The sequence below is a fragment of the Sus scrofa genome, chromosome 8 (assembly GCF_000003025.6).
Source record: "Sus scrofa isolate TJ Tabasco breed Duroc chromosome 8, Sscrofa11.1, whole genome shotgun sequence".
NCBI classification, from domain to species: Eukaryota; Metazoa; Chordata; class Mammalia; order Artiodactyla; family Suidae; genus Sus; species Sus scrofa.
The window spans coordinates 130,937,196-130,961,424 of NC_010450.4; the positions used below are offsets into that span (position 1 = coordinate 130,937,196).

At 47.5% G+C, this 24,229-nt stretch overlaps 2 protein-coding genes across 2 annotated transcripts in view; both read left to right on the forward strand.

The window, feature by feature from the left end:
* ABCG2 (ATP-binding cassette, sub-family G (WHITE), member 2) overlaps positions 1–8,193 on the forward strand; it is a 91,975-nt gene extending 83,782 nt beyond the window's left edge. Inside the window, 6 exon segments of the mRNA NM_214010.1 lie at positions 265–389; positions 2,178–2,332; positions 4,936–5,025; positions 5,895–5,977; positions 7,991–8,136; positions 8,139–8,193. Of these exon segments, the coding sequence (NP_999175.1) occupies positions 265–389; positions 2,178–2,332; positions 4,936–5,025; positions 5,895–5,977; positions 7,991–8,136 (599 nt within the window). The 3' untranslated portion in view covers positions 8,139–8,193.
* LOC110255210 (ATP-binding cassette sub-family G member 2-like) overlaps positions 13,571–24,229 on the forward strand; it is a 47,897-nt gene continuing 37,238 nt past the window's right edge. Inside the window, 1 exon segment of the mRNA XM_021101770.1 lies at positions 13,571–16,346. Within this exon segment, the coding sequence (XP_020957429.1) occupies positions 16,336–16,346 (11 nt within the window). The 5' untranslated portion in view covers positions 13,571–16,335.

The following is a 24,229-nucleotide window of genomic DNA, read 5'->3' on the forward strand; positions in this document are numbered from 1 at the left end:
AGAGGGCAGACGGGAGGACTTCCAGAGGGGTCTGTAGTGAGGAGGACACAGGCCCTGGGGAATGAGGTCCCTCGGCCGCGCGTGCCTAAGTCGCGCCCGCTGCCGGCAGGGGTGAAGGTGGTGGGGTAACCTCGCAGCTGTGGGAGCTGTGCTTGTTCGACCCTTGGCAGCCGCAGACATCTGTGTAGCAGGTGGTTTAATCTTCTGCTCTGTGCCTTGTTACTAAGCTAACGTAGGGTGCATGATGTGGCTTTTTGGTTTTAGACATGAATATATCAGTGGATACTACAGAGTGTCATCTTATTTCTTCGGAAAACTGTTATCGGATTTACTACCCATGAGGATGTTACCAAGCATTATCTTTACTTGTATAACGTACTTCTTGTTAGGTAAGCAGTAAGACCAGAGGTATGTGTCTCTAGTCTTGGGTATGAGGGGGCTTTTCCTAAGCATGCTTTGATTCTCAAAACCATAAATGAACTCATGAGGTAAAGAAGCGTCTGTCATTATGCATGCTCTGAAATAACTGTTCTCCAAGGAGATTGTTGTCCAGATTTTTCCCAAAGTAACTTTCAAATCTATTTATGAAACTGTATTTTATGTCCGAGTTGCCGTCGTGGCTCAGTGGTTAACAAATCTGACTAGCATCCTTGAGGACATGGGTTCGATCCCTGGCCTCGCTCAGTGGGTTAAGGATCCGGCATTGCTGTGAGTTGTGATGTAGGTCACAGACACGGCCTAGATCCCATGTTTTTGTGGCTGTGGTGTAGGCCGGCAGCTGCAGCTCCAATTGGACCCCTTGCCGGGGAACCTCCATATGCCATGGTTGCTGCCCTGCAAAGGACAAAAGACAAAAAAAAAAGAAAAAAAAATCCCAAAAACCCATATTGTATAAGAAGAGGTATTATGAGTCTTATATAAATATGGAAATAATTCGGAAAGCTATTTGACACTATGTTGGAGGGGCTGGGAGTTTTATTACTTATATAATTTTATATTTTTATTTGTGTGTGTACAAAGATGGTGAAGAGTGACTTTTGAGGCTTTTTGGCTTAATAAAAGTATTTGTTTGACAGATGTAGATCGATTGATTTATGCATCATGTTTAGACTACACCCCAGACTCATTGCATCAGAATTTCCACATCCTCTCTCTCTCCCACATACACACAGAGATACGCACATGTGCATGAAATAAATGCTTTTGAGAGAGCACTGCTTATTTAGCTTTAAACTTCCTGTTTTACAAATAAGAGTCGTGTCATAAAGAATTAGAGCTAGAATCTAGATCCTCAAACTCTTAACTGGTGTTCTCATGGCTATTCCAAAATCTTCAGCTTTTTGTGTGACCCATAATATTATCCCGTTTTAGTTTATGAAGCAGTTTTATGAAACTTAATTTAATTCCATCCAGAGTTCCCGCCATGGTGCAGCAGAAACGAATCCGACTAGGAAGCATGAGGTTGCGGGTTCAATTCCTGGCCTCGCTCAGTGGTTAGGGATCCGGCATTGCTGTGAGCTGTGGTGTAGGTCATAGACGGGGCTCAGATTTGGTGTTTGCTGTGGCTGTGGTGTAGGTCTGCAACTATAGCTCTGATTAGACCTCTAGCCTGGGCACCTCCATATGCAGAGAGTGCGGCCCTAGAAAGAAAGAAAAAAAAAATTAACCCCCTCCTCCGCCCATAGTTACAGGGTGATTTGTCTTGGGAGGCTTGGATTGTGGACACACTCCCAGATTTTAAGTCCACCGGGTCTTCCCAGCATCTTCACTAACGCGGTGACGGCCGTCAGCGACGGATGAGGTCTGGGTGAAATGAATGTGCTCTTGGCAGGTTCCTTCTTAGAAAGGAAGGCAGTAGAGTTTAGGCCAGTTGTGTCGCCTGCAGCTCTCCATCTCAGACACGCAGAAATTGGTAATAATTCCAATAGAGAAGCACAAGCGTTCCATGGAAAAGTGCTTGTGCAGTGAGACGAAAAAGGAGACCTGTGTATAACTTTGCACAGTTACCCCGAGGGGCACAGTGACCTTGATGAGCCACGGTAGTTGTGTAGAGAGGGACTTTATCGTCGTTCCGATGCTAGTTTCTCTAGTATCTGAGTGTTGCTTGCACGATAAATCCCTCCTGGTAGCCGGTGACGAGGACAGCTGGATTAACCCCCCGTCTGCTTCCTGACAAGGACTGAAGCCCGCGGTGGGGTCCTTCTTCATCATGATGTTTACCCTGATGATGGTGGCGTACTCAGCCAGTTCCATGGCCCTGGCCATAGCCGCCGGTCAGAGCGTGGTCTCCGTGGCAACACTTCTCATGACCATCTCGTTTGTGTTCATGATGGTGAGTAGGATCCTGCTTCCCTGAGACCTATCCCCACCCGCCTCGTTCCTCCCCACACATCACCTGTCATATAAAATCTACTTTGAAGATTCTATATGTTGGGCTCTTTCCTTTAAGGAGGACTTCTATTGAAGGATAGCTTATGTTATTAGAGAATGAACTAGCTTGTTCTTTTTTGGTTTTTTTCTTTTTCCTTTTTTCTTCTTACGGTCGAACCTGTGGAAGTTCCCAGGCTAGGGGTGGAATTGGAGCTGTAGCTGCCAGCCTAAACCACAGCCACAGCAATGCCAGAGCTGAGCCGCCTCTTCCACCTACGCCACAGCTCTCAGTATCACTGGATCTTTACCTAACCCACTGAGTGGGCCCAGGTATCGAACCCACATCCTCATGGATCCTAATGAGGTTCCTTAACCACTGAGCCACGACGGGAACTCCAGCCACTCTTTTAATATGGTTATTACAACCTTAGTTAATGTGTTGTTACATATCAGCTTTAAAAAGATGCTTCTTGGTCACATATGGTGAAAGCTTGATCCACTGGAACTTCAAAATCCAGAAAAATTTTGATTTTTCAAATTGTAAAAAAATCATAAAAATGACAGGTTCGTTGTCTGACTTGGGGCTGGCGGGCGAGGACTGCTGGCGTGTTTAACCAGCAGCTGAGACACGCTGGTTGGATCCACGACTCTCCAGGGAAGAAGCTAAAGAAGCTCATGAGAACAGAGCGACATGTAGCCTGGTCTCCCTTGGGTCCCTCTTCTGTTTTGCAAAGGAGTGTTTTAAAGATCCTGAAAAACGTCCGTTCTGGATCCCCTCCCTTCCGAGTTCCTGACACTCCCTTGTGTCCATCTATTTCTGCTCGCTTCTTACAGTGGCTGCTGACCCTAACCTGACCCGGCCCTACATTTCGCAGACACAGAGATGTATCAGTAGGTGAAGGCAGCCAGCTCCCACATTTCCCCACGAACATCACGCGAACCGGCCGGTGTGGCCTGTTGACTTAATGCACATGCCCTTCCTGCTAGACAGGAGGCCACGTCTTGAAAAGGCTGCACTAACGGTTGCCGAAGGTTAATTCTTCCAGTTCTGAGTTTGAAGACTACCCATCTAAGCCTTACGGAGAAAGTGGGAAACTTGTATATTTTCTGTAATAGCCTCAATCAGTTGTTCTTCAAATATAAAAATGTTTCGTTTGATATATTAGATGCTTTGATGTGTTATTTAAGGTTTGTATGTAGATGTTTATGCATTCATTGATTTATTTTGTCTTTTTAGGGCATCATTTTGTCTTTTCCTGCAGCACATGGAAGTTCCCAGGCTAGGGGTCCAATCAGAGCTGTAGATGCCAGCCTATGCCACAGCCACGGAAAGACGAATCCAAGCTGTGTCTGTGATCAGTACCACAGCTCACCACAATGCCAGATCCTTAACCCACTGAATAGGCTTGGGATCTAATCCAAGTCCTCACAGACACTTGAGGGCTCATTTCCACTGAGTCATGATGGGAACCACTATATAGACCTTTAAAAACAGTCCTAAGACTGTATTTTACTCACAGATACTGTGAGTTAAGTATTACTTGCTGTGATACATTGTATTAGTCATGTATTACTATATGGAATGTTACTTATATATTACTCTGTAATACATGTAATAATCATGTATGGCTCTTACTGTTAGGCCACATTTAAAAATATGTCGTCACACTGGGACCATTGTCACGGCCTTGTGCCAGTTAGAAGTTTATATGACTCTCTTCTCACTAGCCATCTCTTGCTGGAGCCATCCTGCCTGGGTCCCCATCGCAGTGCTGCTGCTCGGTAGCTTTACCTGAAGGGATTGACCATGTTTTATGCTGTGCTCCACCGCATTGTGCTATGTACCAGTTCCAGGCTGTGGGTTATTTTAAGCATGCATCCTGAAGCCAAAATTATTCCCAAGGTCATCCAGAGGCAGACTGCAAGCCCTTGTAAATAAGAAATATTACTGTAACATGGAAACAGGGGCATGAGCTGCTTGGAATATGTTCCTGTGTGTTTATTGGTGGGAACATACCATGGTTGTATCACTGGAATCGTCAGTGCTTAGTGACCTTCCTTTGCGTGCAGTGACAGAGAAAGCAGAAGCCTCGACAGTGAAAGACCTGCGGCTCAAATGCGTGCACACTGCAGATAGATTGTCATTTCCTTAGAAGTGTGAACAGCCTCAGCTCTAGGGAGAGAAACACGTTCAAAGAGGAGAGGGAGGAGTTCCCACTGTGGTGCATCGGGATCGGTGGCATCTTAGGAGCGCTGGGACGCAGGTTCGGTCCCCGTCCGGGCAGAGTGGGTTAGGGATCCGGCGTTGCCACAGCTCTGGCTTAGGTCAGCACTGTGGCTCAGATCTGACCCCTGAGCTGGGAGCGCCACATGCTGTGCGGTGGCCAAACAAAACAAACGAAAAAACGAGGGGAGGGTAGGTCTTCCGAGTAGGGGACGGGATTCAAGGAAGAGGCGGCCTTGGTGGATGTGTTACCAAGGCTGTGGGGACCCGAGGAAGCCGTCTGCTCGAATTCCCATGAAATCGCCGCACGCGTTCTGAGTCCGGGTATTTTCTTCTTGTAGATCTTTTCGGGGCTGTTGGTGAATCTCAAAACGGTCGTGCCTTGGCTCTCGTGGTTACAGTACTTCAGCATTCCTCGATACGGCTTTTCGGTACGTTCGCCTCGTCTGTCCCTGTGGCGGGGTCATTGTTCCCAGGCTGGGGACAACCAGCATGAAGCCTGACCCCCTCGTGTCCCTAGCTCGGAGTCGGGCCAGCTCTGGGAGAATGAGGGAGAGTTTCCCATCAAGCCTTGGGGCACCTCGATAATCACCAAGGATGTTCTCAGTCACCCTGCTGTTGAGGGGGCTTGGGGGGGGGCTGAAGAAAACCCACAGTGAAGGCCAGAGACGGACTGCGTGATGCAGAGAAAAAGAACAGTGTTTCAGTTCAGTAAGGGGAACCCTGAGAGGATGGGAGCCTAGCGTACGTAGTCTAAATTGAAAGGGAAATTGCAAGGAAAGTAAAGACTGTATAACACAGCCACTACTGGCTTTGCAAAGCTAACCCACTCCAGAAAATACTGCGCTTTAATGTAGGATGATTAAGTTTCTAACTCCCCAGAATTAGAACTGGTTTTGATGAGAACAAACAAGAACAATAAAAAGATTGTTACCCTAAATTAGCAGTGATCATTGAGTGCCACTCTATTACTTTAATGATTGCCTGTGTGTGGGGGGGGATTATAAAACTGGGGAGGGAAGGAAAGAGCTACGGCATAATTTAGCCAGAGGTCTCCCCTCCTGGCCAAACGCTTTCCTTCTTTTGTCCCAGAAGCCACAATCCCAAGCCCAGGCTTCTTGACCGCCAGGGAAAATCATTTGAGTTGCTCTGGTGTGACAAAGACTGTGGACATCAAGCCTGGTTTGTTTTCAGAGATGGCAGCAAAGATGAAACTCGGAAAACAGGATGGGGATGATTCTTTGGAGACCCTTTGAAATGTCAAACGCTTTTCCTTGCCCTGCTCCTCCTTGTGTTACAGGCTTTGCAGTATAATGAGTTTTTGGGACAAAACTTCTGCCCGGGACTCAACGTCACAACAAACAATACCTGTAGCTTCGCAATGTAAGTTTGCACTCAGCGTCGCAAAAGAGTTTGCCTAGAGCTGCGAAGTCTCTTCAGGGCCCCTGAGGTCTCTGAGCCTAAATGGTCTCGTCTGTGAAGGGAGCCGTCATGCTCGCAGGCAGCTGGAGGTGCTGTCACTCCCGGGTACCCTGCTATGGGCAAAATCGTGTTTTAGTTGTTGAAAGGCTTCTTTTGTGTGGCTTGTTTGTTGGGGGCCCTTTAAAAGGGCCTTTGGCTGTTTGCATGGGAGGTTTGATTTTGTACCTCTCCGAACATTTGAGTTTGCATGAACCGCTTCGGTGTTTCAGCAAGGCGGCACAGTATCAGAACTGTATGGATAGTGTGAGGGGCAGGGGTCCCTCATCTCAGGGCTTCCTCTGAGCCCGACCCAGGGCCAAAAATAAGAGCTGAAAGGGCAGCGGGAGCGGAAAGGGAGTGGGTATTTTCCTGCCACAGTCCTGGCTCTCACTGCTTCCTCCTGCATTTAAGAGACATCCCGAAATCAAAGTCTGCCGGTTTCTTTGGTTTCTTTTCATTTTTTTTTAAAGCAGACTTGGAATACTCCCTCTCGAAAGGTGTATCCTCTAAAGAGAGGCACGTATTTCAGTGAGCTGAGCAGGAATTGTTGTGTAATGTCAATAAAACTGTCCAAAAAATGCAGATTTAATTAGAAGTGTTTTAAAATTGAATATCACTTTCCTTTTCAATGATTGTTGTTAGAGGTTTGCTCTCGATACAGTTCATTAGTGAGAGGAAAGAGAATGCTGGTGTCCTGAAGCTCGTGAACACCCGAGTTGGAGAGAGAGGGTTCTTGGTAGGAGGACGAACTGCTGGTCTGAAGTGTGGCCAGAAACCCTCGGTGAAGGTTTCTTCCCCTTTCCGCTCCCTTCCTTTTGATCTGGGTCTAACCTTTTTGGGGAACTGCTGCGTTCCAAGAGTCACACAGAAATGGTACAGGCAATAATTGTGTTTGTGCCAGTATTTTTACTGCCAGGTGCTTTTCTTTCTGGGGGTGGGGGTGCACCCACGGCATATGGAAGTTCCCAGGCTAGGGGTGGAATAGGAGCTGTAGCCATCGGCCTACACCACAGCCACAGCAATGCCAGATCCAAGCTACATCTGCAGCCTACACCACAGCTCACAGCAACGCCAGATCCTTAACTCACGGAGCGAGGCCAGGGATCGAACCTGCGTCCGCACGGATACTAGTCAAATTCATTTCTGCTGAGCCATGACAGGAACTCCCCAGGTACTTTTCTAAACTGTGGCAGGGCTCCTCCATCCTGCTCTGCTCCAGCCCCCACAAAGGCTTACCTGGTCACTGGACCTGCCAGTGTTGGCTTGCAGCACAGCATCTCCGAGGCTCATTCCAGTCTGTACACCGTTGGCAGGAAGCCCGTCATTACCCTCTTCCTTAGTTTTGGAATTTTCCTCCTGTGTCTTATGTGTGGCTGGTTTGTGGGTAATAAGCTCTCTCAAGAGTGAGCTCTGATCGTCTCTATGAGGAAGGGCCTTGGTGTCACGTGCTAAAATGGAGACTTTCCCCACTAGGAGTAAGTGAAAATGACCTGGTTAGTATGTCTGGCCTCTGAAGAGAGTGGCATCATAGACTTGGAAACAGAGGAGTTTGACATTAGTCTCCTCATCTTTGAATGGGGGTCGGGGGGATGGCTGCAACCACAGAAATTCTTGGGCCAGGAGTCGAACCCATGCTACAGCAGTGACCCGAGCCACTGCAGTGACAACACCAGGTCCTTAATCTGCTGCCTCAAAAGGGAACTCTTAAATTTGGGTTGTTTTAGGGATTAACTCAACTGTTATATGCAGGTTGCTTCGTAGCATCCGGCAGAATTGTAAGCACTGGATGACTGCTTTCCACTACAAATGAAGGGATGGTTATTCAAGACTGGGTCGCTCTAGGTTCCCTAGGCTTCTTTAGGGATCAGTGATCCGTGGAATGAAATTTGTCAGACGCTGAGGATAAAGTCATCCTGTTTTTGTGTTGAATTGCAGATGTACTGGCGCCGAGTATTTGGAAAACCAGGGCATCAGTCTCTCCGCTTGGGGCCTGTGGCAGAATCACGTGGCCTTGGCGTGCATGATGGTCATTTTCCTGACGATCGCCTACCTGAAACTGCTACTCCTCAAAAAATACTCCTAATTCCCCTCTAGGTTACACCACTTACCCCCCATTAAAGAGAAAGCATTCTGGTTTCCATGTCGAGTGACGTCGTTTTGTCCGTCTTCATTTCCCTTTGCCACCAGACTGCTGTTCAGCAAGGATTATTGTCCGTGGGGACGTTTATAGACATCGGGGTGAACCGGGTTACGTATGCGAGAAGCCCGGTCCTGAGCTGTAGTGGTACTGTGCCCGACACACTCGCCTGGTCCGCCAGTAACCACCACGGGAAGAAAGCCAGTTTAATGATTGACCTGAGAAGAACTGGGTTCTGTAGAAGTGTGACAGGTTACTCATAGCTCTGGCGTTGGTTTCCTTAACCTTTCAAAGGATGAGTAAGTTGCCCTCCATCTTCAGTGTTCGTTATTATATGACTCTGCCAGTATCTACTAAATAACATGTACACTGGTGCCGTAGGAGAGTGAAATCCAAGCCGTGGTGAAAAAGCCCAGTGTTGTTTATGGAGTGAAAAAGCCATTGTGCTAGAAAAAGCTTTTCAAAAGTTTTTTTTAGCTTTTATTTTTATTGATGATGGATTTTTGCTTTTTAGGGCCGCACCTGTGTCATATGGAGGTTCCCAGGCTAGGGGGTGGAATCGGAGCTACAGCTGTCAGCCTACAACACAGCTCACGGCAACTCTGGTTTCCTGACTAAGCGAGGCCAGGGATTGAACCCACATCCTCGTGGACCCTAGTCGGATTCATTTCCATTGCGCCACAATTGGAACTCCATGATAGCGAAACCTTTGATGAGCTGTTCTGAGGTCATTAGAACTCCCTGAGGTTTCCCTTAGTAGAATTACAAGATCTAGGGGTCTCCCTGGGGGTTTGGAGCACAGGTGTCGACGGCCGGAAACCTGGCGACTTACCTTCTGTCCAAGTTCCGTGGTTTGGATCTCAGTGTGCGTTGCCATCTCTGTGGAATTTTTCTCCAGTACAGACCCCTGGGCTCCACGAGCCCCACTGCAGCAGTATGTCCAGGCTACCTGGCCAGAGCACTGTCCACAGCAGGATTGGGTCATTTCCTAGATCCTTCGCAGCTCTGCAAATTTGAGACTTAGGATATAGTAACTGTTATAACTGGCCCTACACAGGTTTTTTTTTTTATATATATATATACATATCTATATATATATCTATATCTCATGGATTTATACAACTTCTCTTCATTCCAGCCTTTAACCAGTAATAGGGAAGTGTTTTTAAACTTTTTACTGAAGGGTAATGTAGGGAAAAGTACAGTCCCGTGAATTATAAAAGGAATACACCTGTGCAGCCACCAATCCAGGTCAAGAAATAGGACATTATCAGGGCATAGAAACCCCCTTCAGGCTCCTCTTCCCAAACCTGCTTCCTGCCTTCTCCCTGGGTTATTTATTTACTTATTTATAACTTTATGGCCGCACCTTTGACATATGGACCTTCCCAGGCCGGGGACTGATCTGAGCCACAGCTGTGACCCACACTGCAGCTGGCAGCAACATCAGATTCTTTGACCTACTGCTCTGGCCGGGTCTAGAACCCACACTTCTGCAGCAATCCAAGCCACTGTAGTCGGATTCTTAATGCAGCGTGCCAAGGCAAGAACTCCTTTTTTTAAATTTTTGACCACATCTGTGTCATGCAGAAGTTCCCAGGCCGGGGATAGACCCTGTGCCACAGCGATAACCTGAGCCACAGCAGTGACGGTGCTGGATCCTTAACTGCTAAGCCACCAGGAACTCCTGGGTTATTTTTGAAATGACACTTGTATACTTCCCTCTGTTGCTACCATCAGAACATCATTCCAGCTCCGTTTTGTGTTGCTGTGCACATTGGCACATCCTTAATTATGAAGTTCCCCAACCCTTTAATAAACTTCATTTTGGAATAATTTTAGATTTATAGAAGAATTGTAAAAATCATGTGCAAAGTTCCCATATATCCTGTGCCCCGCTTCCGTTAGTGTGAGTGTTTCACCTGCCCTGGTACATGTCAAAACTAGGAAATTAACAGTGGTACCTTACTGTTGTTTGTTTGTTTTCTCTTTTGTCTGTTTAGGGCCACACGTGAGGCATATGGAGGTTCCCAGGCTAGGAGTCCAATTGGAGCTACTGCTGCCGGCCTACTCCACAGCCACAGCAACATGGGATCTCAGCCGTGTCTCTGACCTACACCAGAGCTCATGGCAACGCTGGATCCTTAACCCACTGAGCAAGGCCACGGATCGAACCCTCGTCCTCATGGGTATTCCTCCCGTTTTTTAACCACTGAGCTAGGACAGGAACTCCAACATTGGTGCAATACTGTTAAACTGTACACTTTTTCCAGATGTCACTGCTTTGCCGTTCACGTTCCTTTATTGTTCTAGGATGCGGTTCAGGAGACCCCACTTAACAGACTCCCTGACTTACTTACTTAGGCCGTGACTGCCGCATGCAGCGGTTTCTGGGGCCAGGGATCGAACTGGCGCCACAGTAGTGACCCGAGCCACAGCAGTGACAATGCCGGATCCTTAACTGCTACACCACCAGGGAACTCCAATTTATTTCCTTTTCAAAGTACATACTTTCCGGTGTCGGAGGACTTAAGGGGCGGCCGAAGCCGAGTGTAGATGAGCCGCCGGGTCGTCTTGGAACATCGAGGGTTATCTGCAGCTGCCCTGCCGTGTTGTTGCAGCGCCAGTCCAGGGCCACAGCATGATGTTTCACCCTGGGGCTTTCAGGAGCTTTCTTCTTGCTTTATGAGAGTGGATTAACGCATCCTCTTGTCACACCTTCTTTTACCTGATTATTTTCTGTGACCATCAGGGTTAGTGAGTCTTTCCTGTTCTCGGGACAGTTCCTTCTTTTTACATAACGCAGGCGTACTCAACAGTTCCCTGGATATACTCTTCCTTACACAGGAAGAACTACGTCACAAGTTCTCTGTGTACATACAATATGGACATATGTGTGTTTTACACACAAATTATACTTTCCAAAAAACAGTAAAGCCCCAATTTTTTTTTTTTTTTTGTCTTGTCTTTTCTAGGCCGCACCTGCAGCATATGGAGGTTCCCAGGCTAGAGTCTAATTGGAGCTGCAGTTGCCTGCCCACACCACAGCTACAGCCACGCCAGATCCGAGACGCATCTGTGACCTCCACCATAGCTCACGGCAACACCGGATCCTTAACCCACTGAGCGAGGCCAGGGATTGAACCTGCAGCCTCATGGTTACTAGTCAGATTTGCTAACCACTGAGCCACAACAGGAACTCCTGATCATAAACGTTTGAGTTTATTTCTAGACGGTCTGTTCTGTTCCTTTGATTTGTGTATTTAATCTTTTATTACTACCTTCCTGCTTTGGTTACAGTAGCTTCCCTCCCACTCTTCCTCATTGGCTATACAAGATATTTTGTGAATTTTAATGGTTTTGTTCAATGACTCTTTCTGGTCCCATTCTCTACTTTGGTCCGACCCATAAAGGGTACGCATCGTTTTATCATAGAGCTGTATCGAGCTTATGTCAGGTTTCCGTTTGAAAGATATTTTGAAATAATTTACAAATGTAAATTTGAATATCAACGTCAGTGTTTTAAATGAAGCAAGCGATTATTTTATTAATTCATCAGTTTTTCTTCTGTAGCCTTTGACTCTTCTTCTGAAGGCTAAGGATATTAGCCAATGTATACTCTCCACTAACAAACACTTTTAAAAATTAATGATAAATTTATGTAGCCAGTCTATAAACTTTCATTTTTCCTAAAATAATAAATGTATTTATTTTGTATATTTAAATGTTTTCAGTACTCCTTGCCAGTACTTTTAAGATATGAACTCCCCTTTCCCGAGTTCTCTCTCTTGATTTAATGCTTTGGGATAGATGTTCTTTTGTCAAGTAGTTTTTGTTTTTGTTTTTTAAGAAGGACTCACTAAATGCCTCATTGTTCCTAGAATCTGTACAAAATTGAGAATGCCTCTCTTTTGCCATAAACATCAAACAAATGGCTGGGCACAATATTTTTGGCGCAATCTTTTTTTTTTTTTCTCTCTTGTTTTCAGTATTCTGGAAACATTCTTCTGAGACAGATGCGTAACTCAGATAGCCAGTGTAGGAGCATGGGCTCCGGTTCATTCTTTGATATGGCCATTGATTACTATTTGTGGCTTAAGTGTCCAGAGAGTAACACCCCCACAGGCCTTGTTGACTATAGGGAGTGTATCTTCGGGGCCCAGGTGGACGTTAATCCCTAACCCCCCGTGATTCAGTTTACAGCAAGAAAAGGGCAAAGAAGCCATGAGACTTACGGGGCATTTCCACCCCTAAGATCCCTATTGGCCAAGGACCAACACAGACCATAAATGTGGTCTAGGACAAAGCCAATGGGAGAAAACCATATTTATGGACCCCACGTTGGTTCCCTCCCATCTTTAAAAGATAAAAACCCCCATAGGACAATAGAGAGTGGGGGCTCTTCTCCCCCTCCCGGCAGCCCTGGGAGCTGTTTGCTTTCCTTTAATAAAGACGTTGCTTGCTTTCTGCCTGTGTGTTCGCAAAGTTCATTCTTTGGCTGCGTGAACAGGAACCTGGATTCTGGTAACATCTTTCTGGCATCATCTTTTGGGGCTCGTCTGGGATCCAAGCCAATACACCAGCACTCACCAGGTAAGTAGCAGCAAGCCTGCCCTTTCTACTTTATTCGGTTTCGTTTGCCTCTGAAAGGAGGGAATGTGTGCATGGGCGTGCGAACCTGAGACGTGTCCTGGGCGCGAAGCGAGGGCCGAGTCCTGACCCGCAGTTCTGTTTAAGCTCCTGGGCGACCTCATATGGCTTAAAGGCAGCCCTCCGGAGTCCAGTCAGGCCAGGAGTCCAGTCAGGGGTTGATACCGTCTGGCCACACGCCAAGAGGCACCAAATGGGTGTCCCGAGAGGGAGACGGCCAGAGACGGCCGGAGCAGGTCCCGAGGCAAACGTTCCTTCCCGTTCCCCCCACCCCGCCGTCTCCTCTCTGTGCAGTACTGTTGGGAAAGCATTTGCGGAATCACAGGGTACGGTATTGCTGCAGCTTCGTGATTGTTGAAAGACCACATGAGAAGCAAAAACGTAGTTTTGTGAATTCTCAAAGGGAGATGAAGGATTTAAAGTAGCCGTCCCTGACCTCCCAGAGCCTCTCACTCCACCTTCCTGCCTCCCCCAGTGTGTTAGGAGCCAGCGTTTTACAGTAAATGATGTTAGTAGAGTAGCCAGGGTCCTCATTTTTTTTTTTTTTGTCTTTTTGCTCTTTCTTTGGGCCGCTCCCGCGGCATATGGAGGTTCCCAGGCTAGGGGTTGAATCGGAGCTGTAGCCACCGGCCTACGCCAGAGCCACAGCAACGCAGGATCCAAGCCGCATCTGCAACCTACACCACAGCTCACAGCAACGCCGGATCATTAACCCACTGAGCAAGGGCAGGGACCGAACCCTCAACCTCATGGTTCCTAGTCGGATTCGTTAACCACTGCGCCACGACGGGATCTCCCGGGGTCCACATTTTGATGGAAATCTTTTAGTGGCGTCCCTGAGAGGACAAGACGCAAGGAGACCACCTGGCCTGTGGACAAAAAAAAAGCAAAACAAAAGACAAAAAACCATTAAGGGCTCCATAGACAAAAGTCCTCTTCCAGTTCTGTAAGTTTAGGGAGCTCCCTGGAAGTAGAAATCCATTCTTTACCTTCTCCTTCCAGTCTTCCACCCCTCGCTGTTTTTAGCCAGTTCACACCCCTTGGGCTTTAGGCCAGTTGATGCCACCGCTCATAGACTTCGGCCTTGTCCTCTGCTGGCCTGGTCACTGTTGCCTTCTTCCCAAGGGATGCCCGATCTCCTTAGGAGTCCTGTAAGGGCTCGACTTGTCTAATCCTTTTTCCTTTGCTATTACCTCGAATGGAGCTGTAGGGGCAGAGGAAACAGACCTCTAGAAGTTGAGACCATGCCTGTGGGGAGAAGGAGTTGATAACTAATATACATCCAACGTAGGCCGAGGGTTTCGTCTCAGAGCCCGGGCATGGTCAGCTTTGCATTTTGCTCGTTACTTTCTCCGTGGCTGAAGAAACCGACAGCTGGTTCATCCAATTTACCCGTTAACTGTGGCGTAGGCGCTTCCCTAATATTAACAGAGGGCATGTCAGCACGAGCATCTTAGGATTCGGAAACTCAGGACAGGGCCTGTATGCCTGGGTTTTCTTCACCTCTGTCCAGAGACAGGCAATGGGCAGGGACAGCGGGAGACGAGCTCCACTGGTAGAGAGTGGTTAATCCCAGTCGGATTAACTGAGGTTGGATGGGACGTTTCCCCACTAATGCCTAGCTGCTCCGTACAAGAGAGGGGACCCCTCACATAACCGAGAAAGGACAGTAGGTGCTGGACGCCGGTCTTGTCTGTTTTTCCGGTGGGAGCCACATCCTGGGGGCCTGGTGCATGGCTCAGTAGCAACTCTTCTGACATGTGCCTTGAGAGACGGAAAAGTTTTGACTCTCGAACTCTGGGACAGAAATGTCTTGTTTTCTTTTGCCTGAAAGCCTGGCCCCTGTATAACCTGTTGGACGGGGAGCAAGGGCCGTCTCAGGGCTCTCTAGGTTATAATGCTGCTCTCCAATTAGACCTGCTTTGTAGACGAGAAGGGAAATGCTCAGAGGTGCCTTATGTTCAGATCTTCTTTGCAACAAGGGAAGACGCCGAACTGAGGAGGGCTTGTGGATTTCCTCAGTGCGTGATGCCAGCTCCCCCAGGACCTGGATGCCCACCATGTCCTGGCCCGATTGGGTCAGACCCTCCCGAAGTTAATCAGCCTTCTCCAGTACTGCCCACGGCTCCTCCTCTGCCTGCTCCAGTGCCAAAGTTCTATCCCTCTTTGCTCCCCTTGCAGGAGGTAGCTAACGGAGAATGGGGACCAATACGGGTCCATGTGCCTTTTTCGCTTCAGGACTTAAGGTAGATAAAAACAGATTTGGGGAAGTTTGCTGATGACCCAGATAGACGTATTGAGGTCTTTCAGGGTCTCGCGCAGTCCTCTGAGTTAGCCTGAAAGGACGTCATGTTATTGCTAGACCAGACATTGAGTATAAGTGGAAAAAAAGTCTTAGGAGATGCTCAGAGCTGGGGAGATGACGGGTGTGCTGTAAATGCCAGAGGCAGATCAGAGGAGGAACGAAGGAGAGTCCCCAGAGGGTGTCAGGCAGTTCCTATGAGCGATCCTAACTGGTCTGCCGGTGAGGGAATAAAGAATTGGCATAGAAATCACTTTATTACTTGTATAGTTGAGGGGCTAAAAGCTACACGGGTAAAGCCTGTTCACTGCTCCAAACTGTTGGAGGTTTGTCAAGGGAAAGAGAGAACTTTCTTAGGCTCAGAGGCACTGAGAAAACATAACACCAATGGACCCAGAATCAGCGGAGGGCCAGATAATTCTTAAAGACAAATTTATTTATTTTTTGTTTTTCAAACATTTTTTATTATTACTCAATGAATTTATTACTTTTATAGTTGTACAATGATCATCACAATCCAATTTTATAGGATTTCCATCCCACAACCCCAGCTCATGCCCCCACTCTCCGAACCGTCTCCTTTGGAAACCGTAAGTTTTTCAAAGTCTGTGAGTCAGTATCTGTTCTGCAAAGAAGTTCTTTGTGTCCTTTTTTCAGATGCCACATGGTAAAGACAAATTTATCACTCAGTCAGCACCAGATATACAGAGAAAGCTCCAAAAATTGGCTCTTGGTCCTGATCAGGACCGGCAGCACCTCCTTAGAGCAGCAACTACATCATAGTCGGGACCAGGAAGAAGGAAAGGAGAACCAGAGGAGGCACAGAGAAAAGCCTGAGGCTCCAGTTTGCAGCTACAGGGAGTCAGCGGGGAGCTTCCAAGGCCAGAGGACTAGGGCAGAGACCTGAGCCAGGAGCCTGTTTCCTCTGTTCCTCTGTGGAAAAGAGGACACTTTAAATGGGAATGCCCCCAAGCTCAGGCCACCGCACCTAGGCCTCTAGGCATAAACCCCCCTATTGGACAATGGTGGTGGTGGGGGGGGCTCTTCTCCCCCCTCCCAGCAGCCCTGGAGCTATTTGCTTTCCTGTAATAAAGACTTTGCTTGCTTGCTGCCTGTGTGTTCCAGGAGTTCATTCTTCAGCTGGGTGAACAAGAACCCGGATTCCAGTAACATCCTTCTGGCATCGCTTCCATGTGCCGCAGGTAAGGCCATAAAAAGACAATCAATCAAATCAAATCAAATCAAATCAAATAAAAATTAACTGGAATATATATAACAAAAGAAATTAGATTGTAAATCTAACAAACAGTTAAAAAATACCTATAAAGGGCGCATTATATTTCTTGCTTAAAGTAGAAATGTAAAAGCTCATGCCACTTTCAGAAAAAAAAAAAGATTCACAGTAACAAATATTTATTGGTCATCTTTGTTCCAGATCCTGGGTATTCAGCAAGAGTTCCCTTGAGAAACACATTTTTTTTTTTTTTTGCATCCAAACGGTATTAAAATACACTTACATCCAAAATGGATTCATGCATTTATTTATTTTTTCTTTTAGGGCCACATCTGTGGCATATGAAAGTTCCCAGGCTAGGGGTAAAATTGGAGCTACAGCTGCCAGCCCACATCACAGCCATAGCAACACTGGATCCCAGCCGCATCTTTGACCTACACTGAAGCTCATGGCCATGCCTGATGCTTAACCCACTGAGCAGGGCCGGATATTGAACCTTCGTCTTCATGGATACTAGTCAGGTTTGTTACCTCTAAGCCTCAATAGAAACTCCTCGGCATTTATTTTTATTAAGTATTCATGAAGCTTAGAGGCGAGCATAAGTCTCAAGAAATGGAAAATAAATACCTCTAGAGTCACTGTGGGGGAGCACATTGGAACGGATGTGGGGAGCAGGTCAAATTACATCCTGGAGGCTAAAATAAAAAGGGAAGAGGAGAATTCAGGCAGGAAATATACCATGTCCTTGGAGAAGCTTCTCCCAGCAAGTCTGGCGTCACAGCAGGATGCAGAGGAGACTGAAGGATGGCGGTGGGAGCGCCTCCTGGGTGCCTGCCCCATAGACCACGCAGTGGCACGTGTTCTAGGACAGCTTGCTGTGGTGGTCGCTTTCCTCGCTGTGTCCTATGAGAGGCCCTTGTTGGCTGCTGAGGCTGCCGTTGGATGGTTTGGGGCTTGCTGGGGACGAAATCGAGATTTGTGTAGCGGAGTGGGTGGACCTCGGGCTCTTTGGACAGACACCCGGTATTTCTCTCAGGTGTGTTTGACAGAAGTTTGGCAGCAGGTGAAGGTTCTGTCAAGCGGGACGCTTTATTCTGTGTTGCCTACTGGGGCGAGAGGTGAGGGTTGAGATCTTTTGGTGCAAATTAAAGGACCTGAATGGCCATCTTCTCTGGAGGTGATAGGATATCTAGACCTGTAGGAAGCTGAAGTCTATCCCGTAAAAAATCAGTTCCCAGTTCACCAATATTGACAGAGTGTCTGGATGATCTGGGCCTCATGTTTTTCCCCAACAGCAGCTTCATGACTTAGAATTCACGCATTGTACAGTTCACACCTATTCAGAGTGGTCAGTTTGTTCGGCCGTCACATGTGCATGATCCTCTCCCCTAAAAACCCATTCCCTCTCACTCCCCCTTCTCATGATAGTCCCCTCGCCCCCTGCAGTGTTTTGGAAGCAGGTATTCTGCTTCACTGGGAGACCGTGTCTCGAGCCACATAGTTAGGTTGTTTGTAGGAAGAAAGGAAACATACAGAGAACCGCAGCATTGAAAGTTGGGGTGTTCTGGGTGTAGACTGGGGGGTGGGTGCGGGCAAAGCAGAGGCCTGCCCTGGCCCTGATTTCAGTGAAGAAGTTTTGTTTTCGGCAAGCAGCCTGGGGTGAAGTCTTGGCGAGATCAGAAGCCCCGTGGACAATGCTGATCCCTATCTCAGTCCCTTGGGCTTGCAGCTGAAAAGACTGGTTACTCTTCAGAGCAGTGATTGGCTGGAAGGTAGTGTTTGGGGCAGGTAGCTTTAGGTAGTTCTGTGATTACAGGGGCGCTGAGTTCATAAGTGGGAGGATAAGATTGGGAGTCTCTAGAGAGCAGCAAGCCCTGTGATCTCCCTCGGAGGACGCTTGAGCTGAGGGTCTTACAAGGAGAGAGGAAAGACTGCCTGAGAGGTACCCCACGTGGGACACCTTTTCGAGGGAGGTAGGTCCCCTGTCTCCCTGTCCTGCACAGCCTGGCCCTGGCCCCACCCGGACCTGACCCTAGTGGGGAAGAGGGGAGAGAGAAGTTACCGGGCCGTAGAATCCTTAGAAAGGGAGCAGAAAGTGTCTCATTTACCCTTTTCCCGCCACCATGCCGTATTCGTTTGGAATGCCTTAAGACAAGGTGTTCAGGTCCGCAGCGTAATAAAGGGACATGGCCATTAACCGTGGTAAGTGCTTGCTGTGTGCAAGGGGCTTGCTTTTACCTGCAGTCTCATTTGATGCTCACCCTGAACCTTGTGGGTGGGGCTGGGGCTGGGAGACTGGAGTTGCCTCTGTTTTTAATTATAGTTGACTTACAGTTTTATCGTTCCAGGCTCTGCTGTGCAGTAAAGGGGCTCAGTCAGGTGTACACACACATTCTTCTTTTCTGTCCTTTCCGTCATGGTCTATCCCAGGAGACGGGCCGGGGTTCCCTGGGCGGACAGGCGGACCTTGTTGTTTATCGTGCTGAGAACGATGGTTTGCGTCTTCTGACCCCAAACGCTCGTCTGTCCCAGTCCCGCCCCCTCCGCCCTCGTCCTCTAGGTCTGTGAGTCTGTCTCTGTTCTGTAGACAGGTTCATTTGTGCCGTATTTTAGATTCCACATGTAAGTGAGATCACGTGGTATTTGCCTTTCTCTTTCTGACTTACTTCACTTAGTAGAGAGTCTCTGGGTCCATCCACGCGGCTGCAAGTGCCATTCTTCTTCTCTTTATGGTGGATAGTATTCCCCTTTACAAATGTGCCACGTCTTTTTAATCCGTTCATCTGCTGAGGGACCCTTGGGTTGTTTCTGTGTCTTGGTTATTGTGAACAGTAGTGCTGAGAACGTCGGGGTGCATGTATCTTTTGGACTTAAAGTTTTTTTTCTGAACATAGGCCAGGAGTGGGATTGCTGGCTTATAAGGTAGTTCTGTATTTAGTTCTCTAGGACTCTCCATCCTGTTTTGCTTCGTGGTTGTACCTGGGTTTCGTATTTGTAGAGGAAGAGGCTGAGAATTCACAAAATAAATTAAAAATAGCTGGGGCAAAAAGACCACATTGAACTTTATTGAAGTTTAATTTTTTTTTCCTTCTCCCTCGCCCCTCCATCCCACTTGTCTCACATTTTCCCTCCCTGTTCACAGAGCAGCTCACTGTAAAGGCAGAGACGTGAAGAGAGTGTGTGTTGATAGGGAGTAGGGGAGTCTGGGCTTAACTTGGTTTTAATAAATGCTGCCGTTTCTTCATTTTCTACCTTTTTTTTTTTTTTGCTTTTTAGGGCCACACTCGAGGCATATGGGGGTTCCCAGGCTAGGGGTCAGATCGCACATACAGCCGCCGGCCTACACCACAGCTCACAGCAACACTGGATCCTTAACCCGCTGAGCAAGGCCAGGGACCGAACCTGCGACCTCATGGTTTCTAGTCGGCTTTGTTTCCGCTGTGCCACGATGGGAACTCCTCATTTTCTGTTTTGCTGAAGTCCCTTCATCCCTCTGGATGACAGTTTCTTCCAGGGACTGGAGACGATAGGAGTTTGGATGGGAAGGATCTGGTTTGATTCATGGAGTCGAAAGTGCCAGGGTAAGAGCACAGAGTGTTAAGTGCGTGCTGAAAATACTTGGGTTTCTTATGTGACTCAGAAGTGAAGCGTTCAGCAAACTGTCATCCACTTTGATTTATAGCCTTTCTGATCCATTTGTCCTGTTTCATAGCGTGGAGGTACTGTTGTATGTCCTTCCAGAAGACCTCAGGCCATAGTTACCTCCAACGAAACGTGCGCTTCCGACACTGGAAAGCAGGAGGCTAAGTGTAGTTAAAAATCCATTGGTAGCATTTCCGTCGTACCTAAATCGAATAGTTCTGTTACTGCCATGCCAGCCTGTTCACCGCTGCCGTGGAGAATGGAAGCTGCGAGCAGACCCGAGCAGTGTTTACACACGCCCAGATACAGAGCCAGCACCCCAGGGCCCCCCAGATACAGAGGCAGCATCCCAGGGCCCGCCCAGATACAGAGGCAGCACCCCAGGGCCCACCGACTCACCTGGTTGCTGCAGTAGAGATCCATCCTTGCGGCTTGGCTGTTTCCTGAAGCTACAAACTACTCATTGTGTTCTCGTTTCCTACTTAGATCTGTCTCTTCTCTCCCCCAGCAAGATGTGTTCTATCTTGGCTCCTAAAATGCCACCCCAACCCAGAGGTAAATGCAAGGGGCTTGAATTTTTCAACAAGAATAAAATTGCTGGGAGTTCGTGTTGTGGCTCAGCGATGACGAACCCAGCCAGTATCCGTGAGGTTGTGGGTTCGATCCCTAGCCCCACTCAGTGGGTTAAGGATCCAGCATTGCCCTGAGCTGTGGTATAGGCCACAGACATGGCTCGGATCCCGTGCTGCTGTGGCTGAGGTATAGCCTGGCAGCTGCAGCTCCAACTCAGCCCCTAGGCTGGGAACTTCGATGCCCCGAGGGTGCGGCCCTAAAAAAAAACAAAAACCCAGAAAGTGACACCCCACCCCCAAAAGGCATTTCCTTACTTCCTGGTATTACAAAATGCTCCAGGTTCGTTTTTGTGTCTTCCATGCCCCAGCTCTGGAACCAGCCATTTCTCCAAGACCGTCGGTTCCCTTTTTGAGAGGCTGTTAGAAGAAGTCCAGATCTGGGTACGGGGTATGTTGCAGGCGTTCCCTGGAGCTTCTTAGGTTTAATAGACCTGTGACCTAGCAAATGCTTCTGTACAAAGGTGAGCAACACCTTAAATTTCAAACACTCTAGAGGCCCAGATTAGAGTGTCAGTTTGGGTTCAGTCTCTCATCAGAAAGGAATTCAATTGGCAGGGCTTAGAATTTAACTATGTATTGATTTGTTTGTTTCTGTCTTTTTGTCTTTCTAGGGCCGCTCCATGGCATATGGAGGTTCCCAGGCTGGGGGTCGAACCTGAGCTGTTGCCGCCAGCCAGCCTACACCACAGCCACAGCAAAGTGAGATCCGAGTCCTGTCAGCGACCTACACCACAGCTCACGGCAAAGCCAGATCCTTAACCCACTGAGGGAGCCAGGGATCAAACCTGAAACCTCATGTTCCTGGTCAGATTCGTTAACCACTGAGCTAAGATGGGAACTCCATGGGCTTAGAATTTGAAAAGATCCCAGTTTTTCTCAAATGATGACCCTAAGTGCTTGCGAAACAAACAGAATGATCACATTAATTTTTATTTATTCAGGCTCTAATAAGAAAGTAGGATTTTTTTTTTTCTTAGGGCCTTTCCCTTGGCATGTGGAAGTTCCCAGCCTAGGGGTCGAATTGGAGCTGCAGTCACAGGAACGCCAGATCACAGCCACATCTGAGACCTACACCACAACTCACAGGCAACGCAAGATCCTTAACCCACTAAGCGGTACCATGGATTGAACCCAGGTCTTGGTGCTTCTGAGACACTTTGGATCCCATCACACCACAGTGGGAACTCCCATGCTAGCTTACTTTTCTTTTTTTCTTTCTTTTTTTTTTTTTGTCTTTTTAGGGCCATACCTGAGGCACATGAAAGTTCCCAGGGTAGGGGTCAAATTGGAGTTGCAGCTTCTGGCCTACGCCACAGCCACACCAGATCAGAGCCTCGTCGGGGACCTACACCATAGCTGACAGCAACACCGATCCTTAACGAACTGATCAAGGCCAGGGATTGAACCTGTGTCCTCATGGATTCTAGTCAGGTTCATTACTGCTGAGTCACAGTGGGAATTCCTAGTTTACTTTTTTAATAGTGAAATTCATTTACTCAATTTAACTTTATTTAATCTTAGCCAGTCCTGAATCTGTACAGAACTCTTTACAAGGTTCTGTTTTCACAAACCAAGCTTTCGTAACTTTCTATTTTATCCTATTCCTTTTTTTTTCTCTCCTTTTTCCTTTGATAAAAGATGTTTGCCTTACAAGCTGTTGTTGTGTCAATTGCATTAACTAGAATTAATGTATTAACTACAATTCCTGTCCTCTTTTTTTTTTTTTATCTTTTGTCTTTTTAGGGTCCCACTCTTGGCATATGGAGGTTCCCTGGCTAGGGGTCTAATCGGAGCTGCAGCTGCCAACCTACACCACAGCCACAGCAATGCTAGATCTAAGCTGCGTCTGTGACCTACAGCACAGCTCACGGCAAAGCCAGATCCTTAACTCACTGAGGGAGGCCAGGGATCCAACCTACAACCTCATGGATCCTAGTCAGATTTGTTTCTGCTGCACCATGATGGGAACTCCAAGAATTCCTATCTTCTTAAAACCTTAATTTTAGTAAAAACTAAGAAGTAAGCAATTATAAATTGTCTTTCTTCTTATTATTCTGTAGATTGGCAAAATCACAAATACTGTTGATGATTTCTAGAAAACATGTGCTTTTTTTTTCCCACTGTACCTGAGGGATGTGGAAGTTCCTAGGCCAGGGGTTGAACCACCGCCACAGCAGTGACAATGCTGGATCCTTAACCACTAGGCCACCAGGGAACTCAAATCGTGTGCTTTTTTTTCTAGAAAAATTTTCCGTGTGTCATTGTTGCAGAAACTCAGCCTCTGTCCACCAGTGCTGATGCCCTAAAACCTTGCCCTTTTGGGCTTGGGGAAAAACTGGGGGCGTTTTATAGTCTAAGAGGAGATAATCAGGGTATCAGATAAGAATCAAGGTTGGTCAAACATGCACTCCCCTGTCTTTCGGGGGAATCTTGGTCATGGAAGCTGGCATGGAGAGATCTCCCTGTGATCCTGCTGGTGGTCTTCTGGGTGATTCAGTCTTGACCTTTCCTAGAATAATGACACAAAGGAAAGGCATGTAGATCAGAGATTAGGACAAACTAGGAGAGTTGCTGAACAACATCAGGTGCTTAGCCGTCTTGAACCCACAGGCAATTGTGTTCAGGGTGCCTGATCTTTAATTGTCAGCAGTGGTGTGCAGGGTGCGATCAAGCAGGGGAGAATCACAAGCAAGGGCTGGCAAGTATTCATTTCCGTCTGTTCCTGATGCCTCCATCATTATGTGTATCCCTTGAGGGGGAACCAGGACCCTGCCCCAAGGCTGCCCCATTGTTTCCAGACTGCTCCTCCTTTCTGTCTGCATCCCCTCCCTTCCCCGATTAGCAGCTGTTTGAACCTGCCCTTTGGAACCCAGGGAAGGTTGTGGAGGCTGAAGCTTAGCCCCTAAAAACAAGCAATGGGGGGCCCAGAAAGGCTTGTGTGCCCGGGAGTCCCTCAGGGCACATTCCTACGATGAATACTTAATGTTTCAGTGTTATTTTATTTGGGAATGATCTAGACACTTAATAAATTTCCATTATTTAATTTAACTTAGCAAAACTCTACAGTCTTAAGTCACCAAACATCTGGAAAAACAATTTTTTTTTTTTGGTCTTTTTTCTTTTTAGGGCCACATCCAAGGAATCTGGAGGTCCCTAGGCTAGGGTCTAATTGGAGCTGCAGCTACAGCAACACCAGATCTGAGCCACATCTGAGACCTACACCACAGCTCTTAGGTTACAGCAGACCCTTAACCTACTATGCGGAGCCAGGTATTGAACCCACGTCTTTGTGCTGCAGAGACACTTCAAATCCCATTACACCACAGTGGGAAGTCCCATGCTAGGTGACGTTTTGGTCTTTTCAGGGCTGCACCCCTAGCTTGCAGGCTAGGGGTTGAGTCGGAGCTGCAACCACAAGGGGAAATCCACTTAATATATCTTTGTATAAATGGTTTTGGGGTCCCCAAGGAGAGGTTGAGCCAAGGAACTCAGGCCCTTTTGTCAATTTTTTAATTTGATCAGTTGGTGCCCCAGGCAATCACTGCTCAGGTAGCTCAGTGTAATTTTCTAGCAGCCT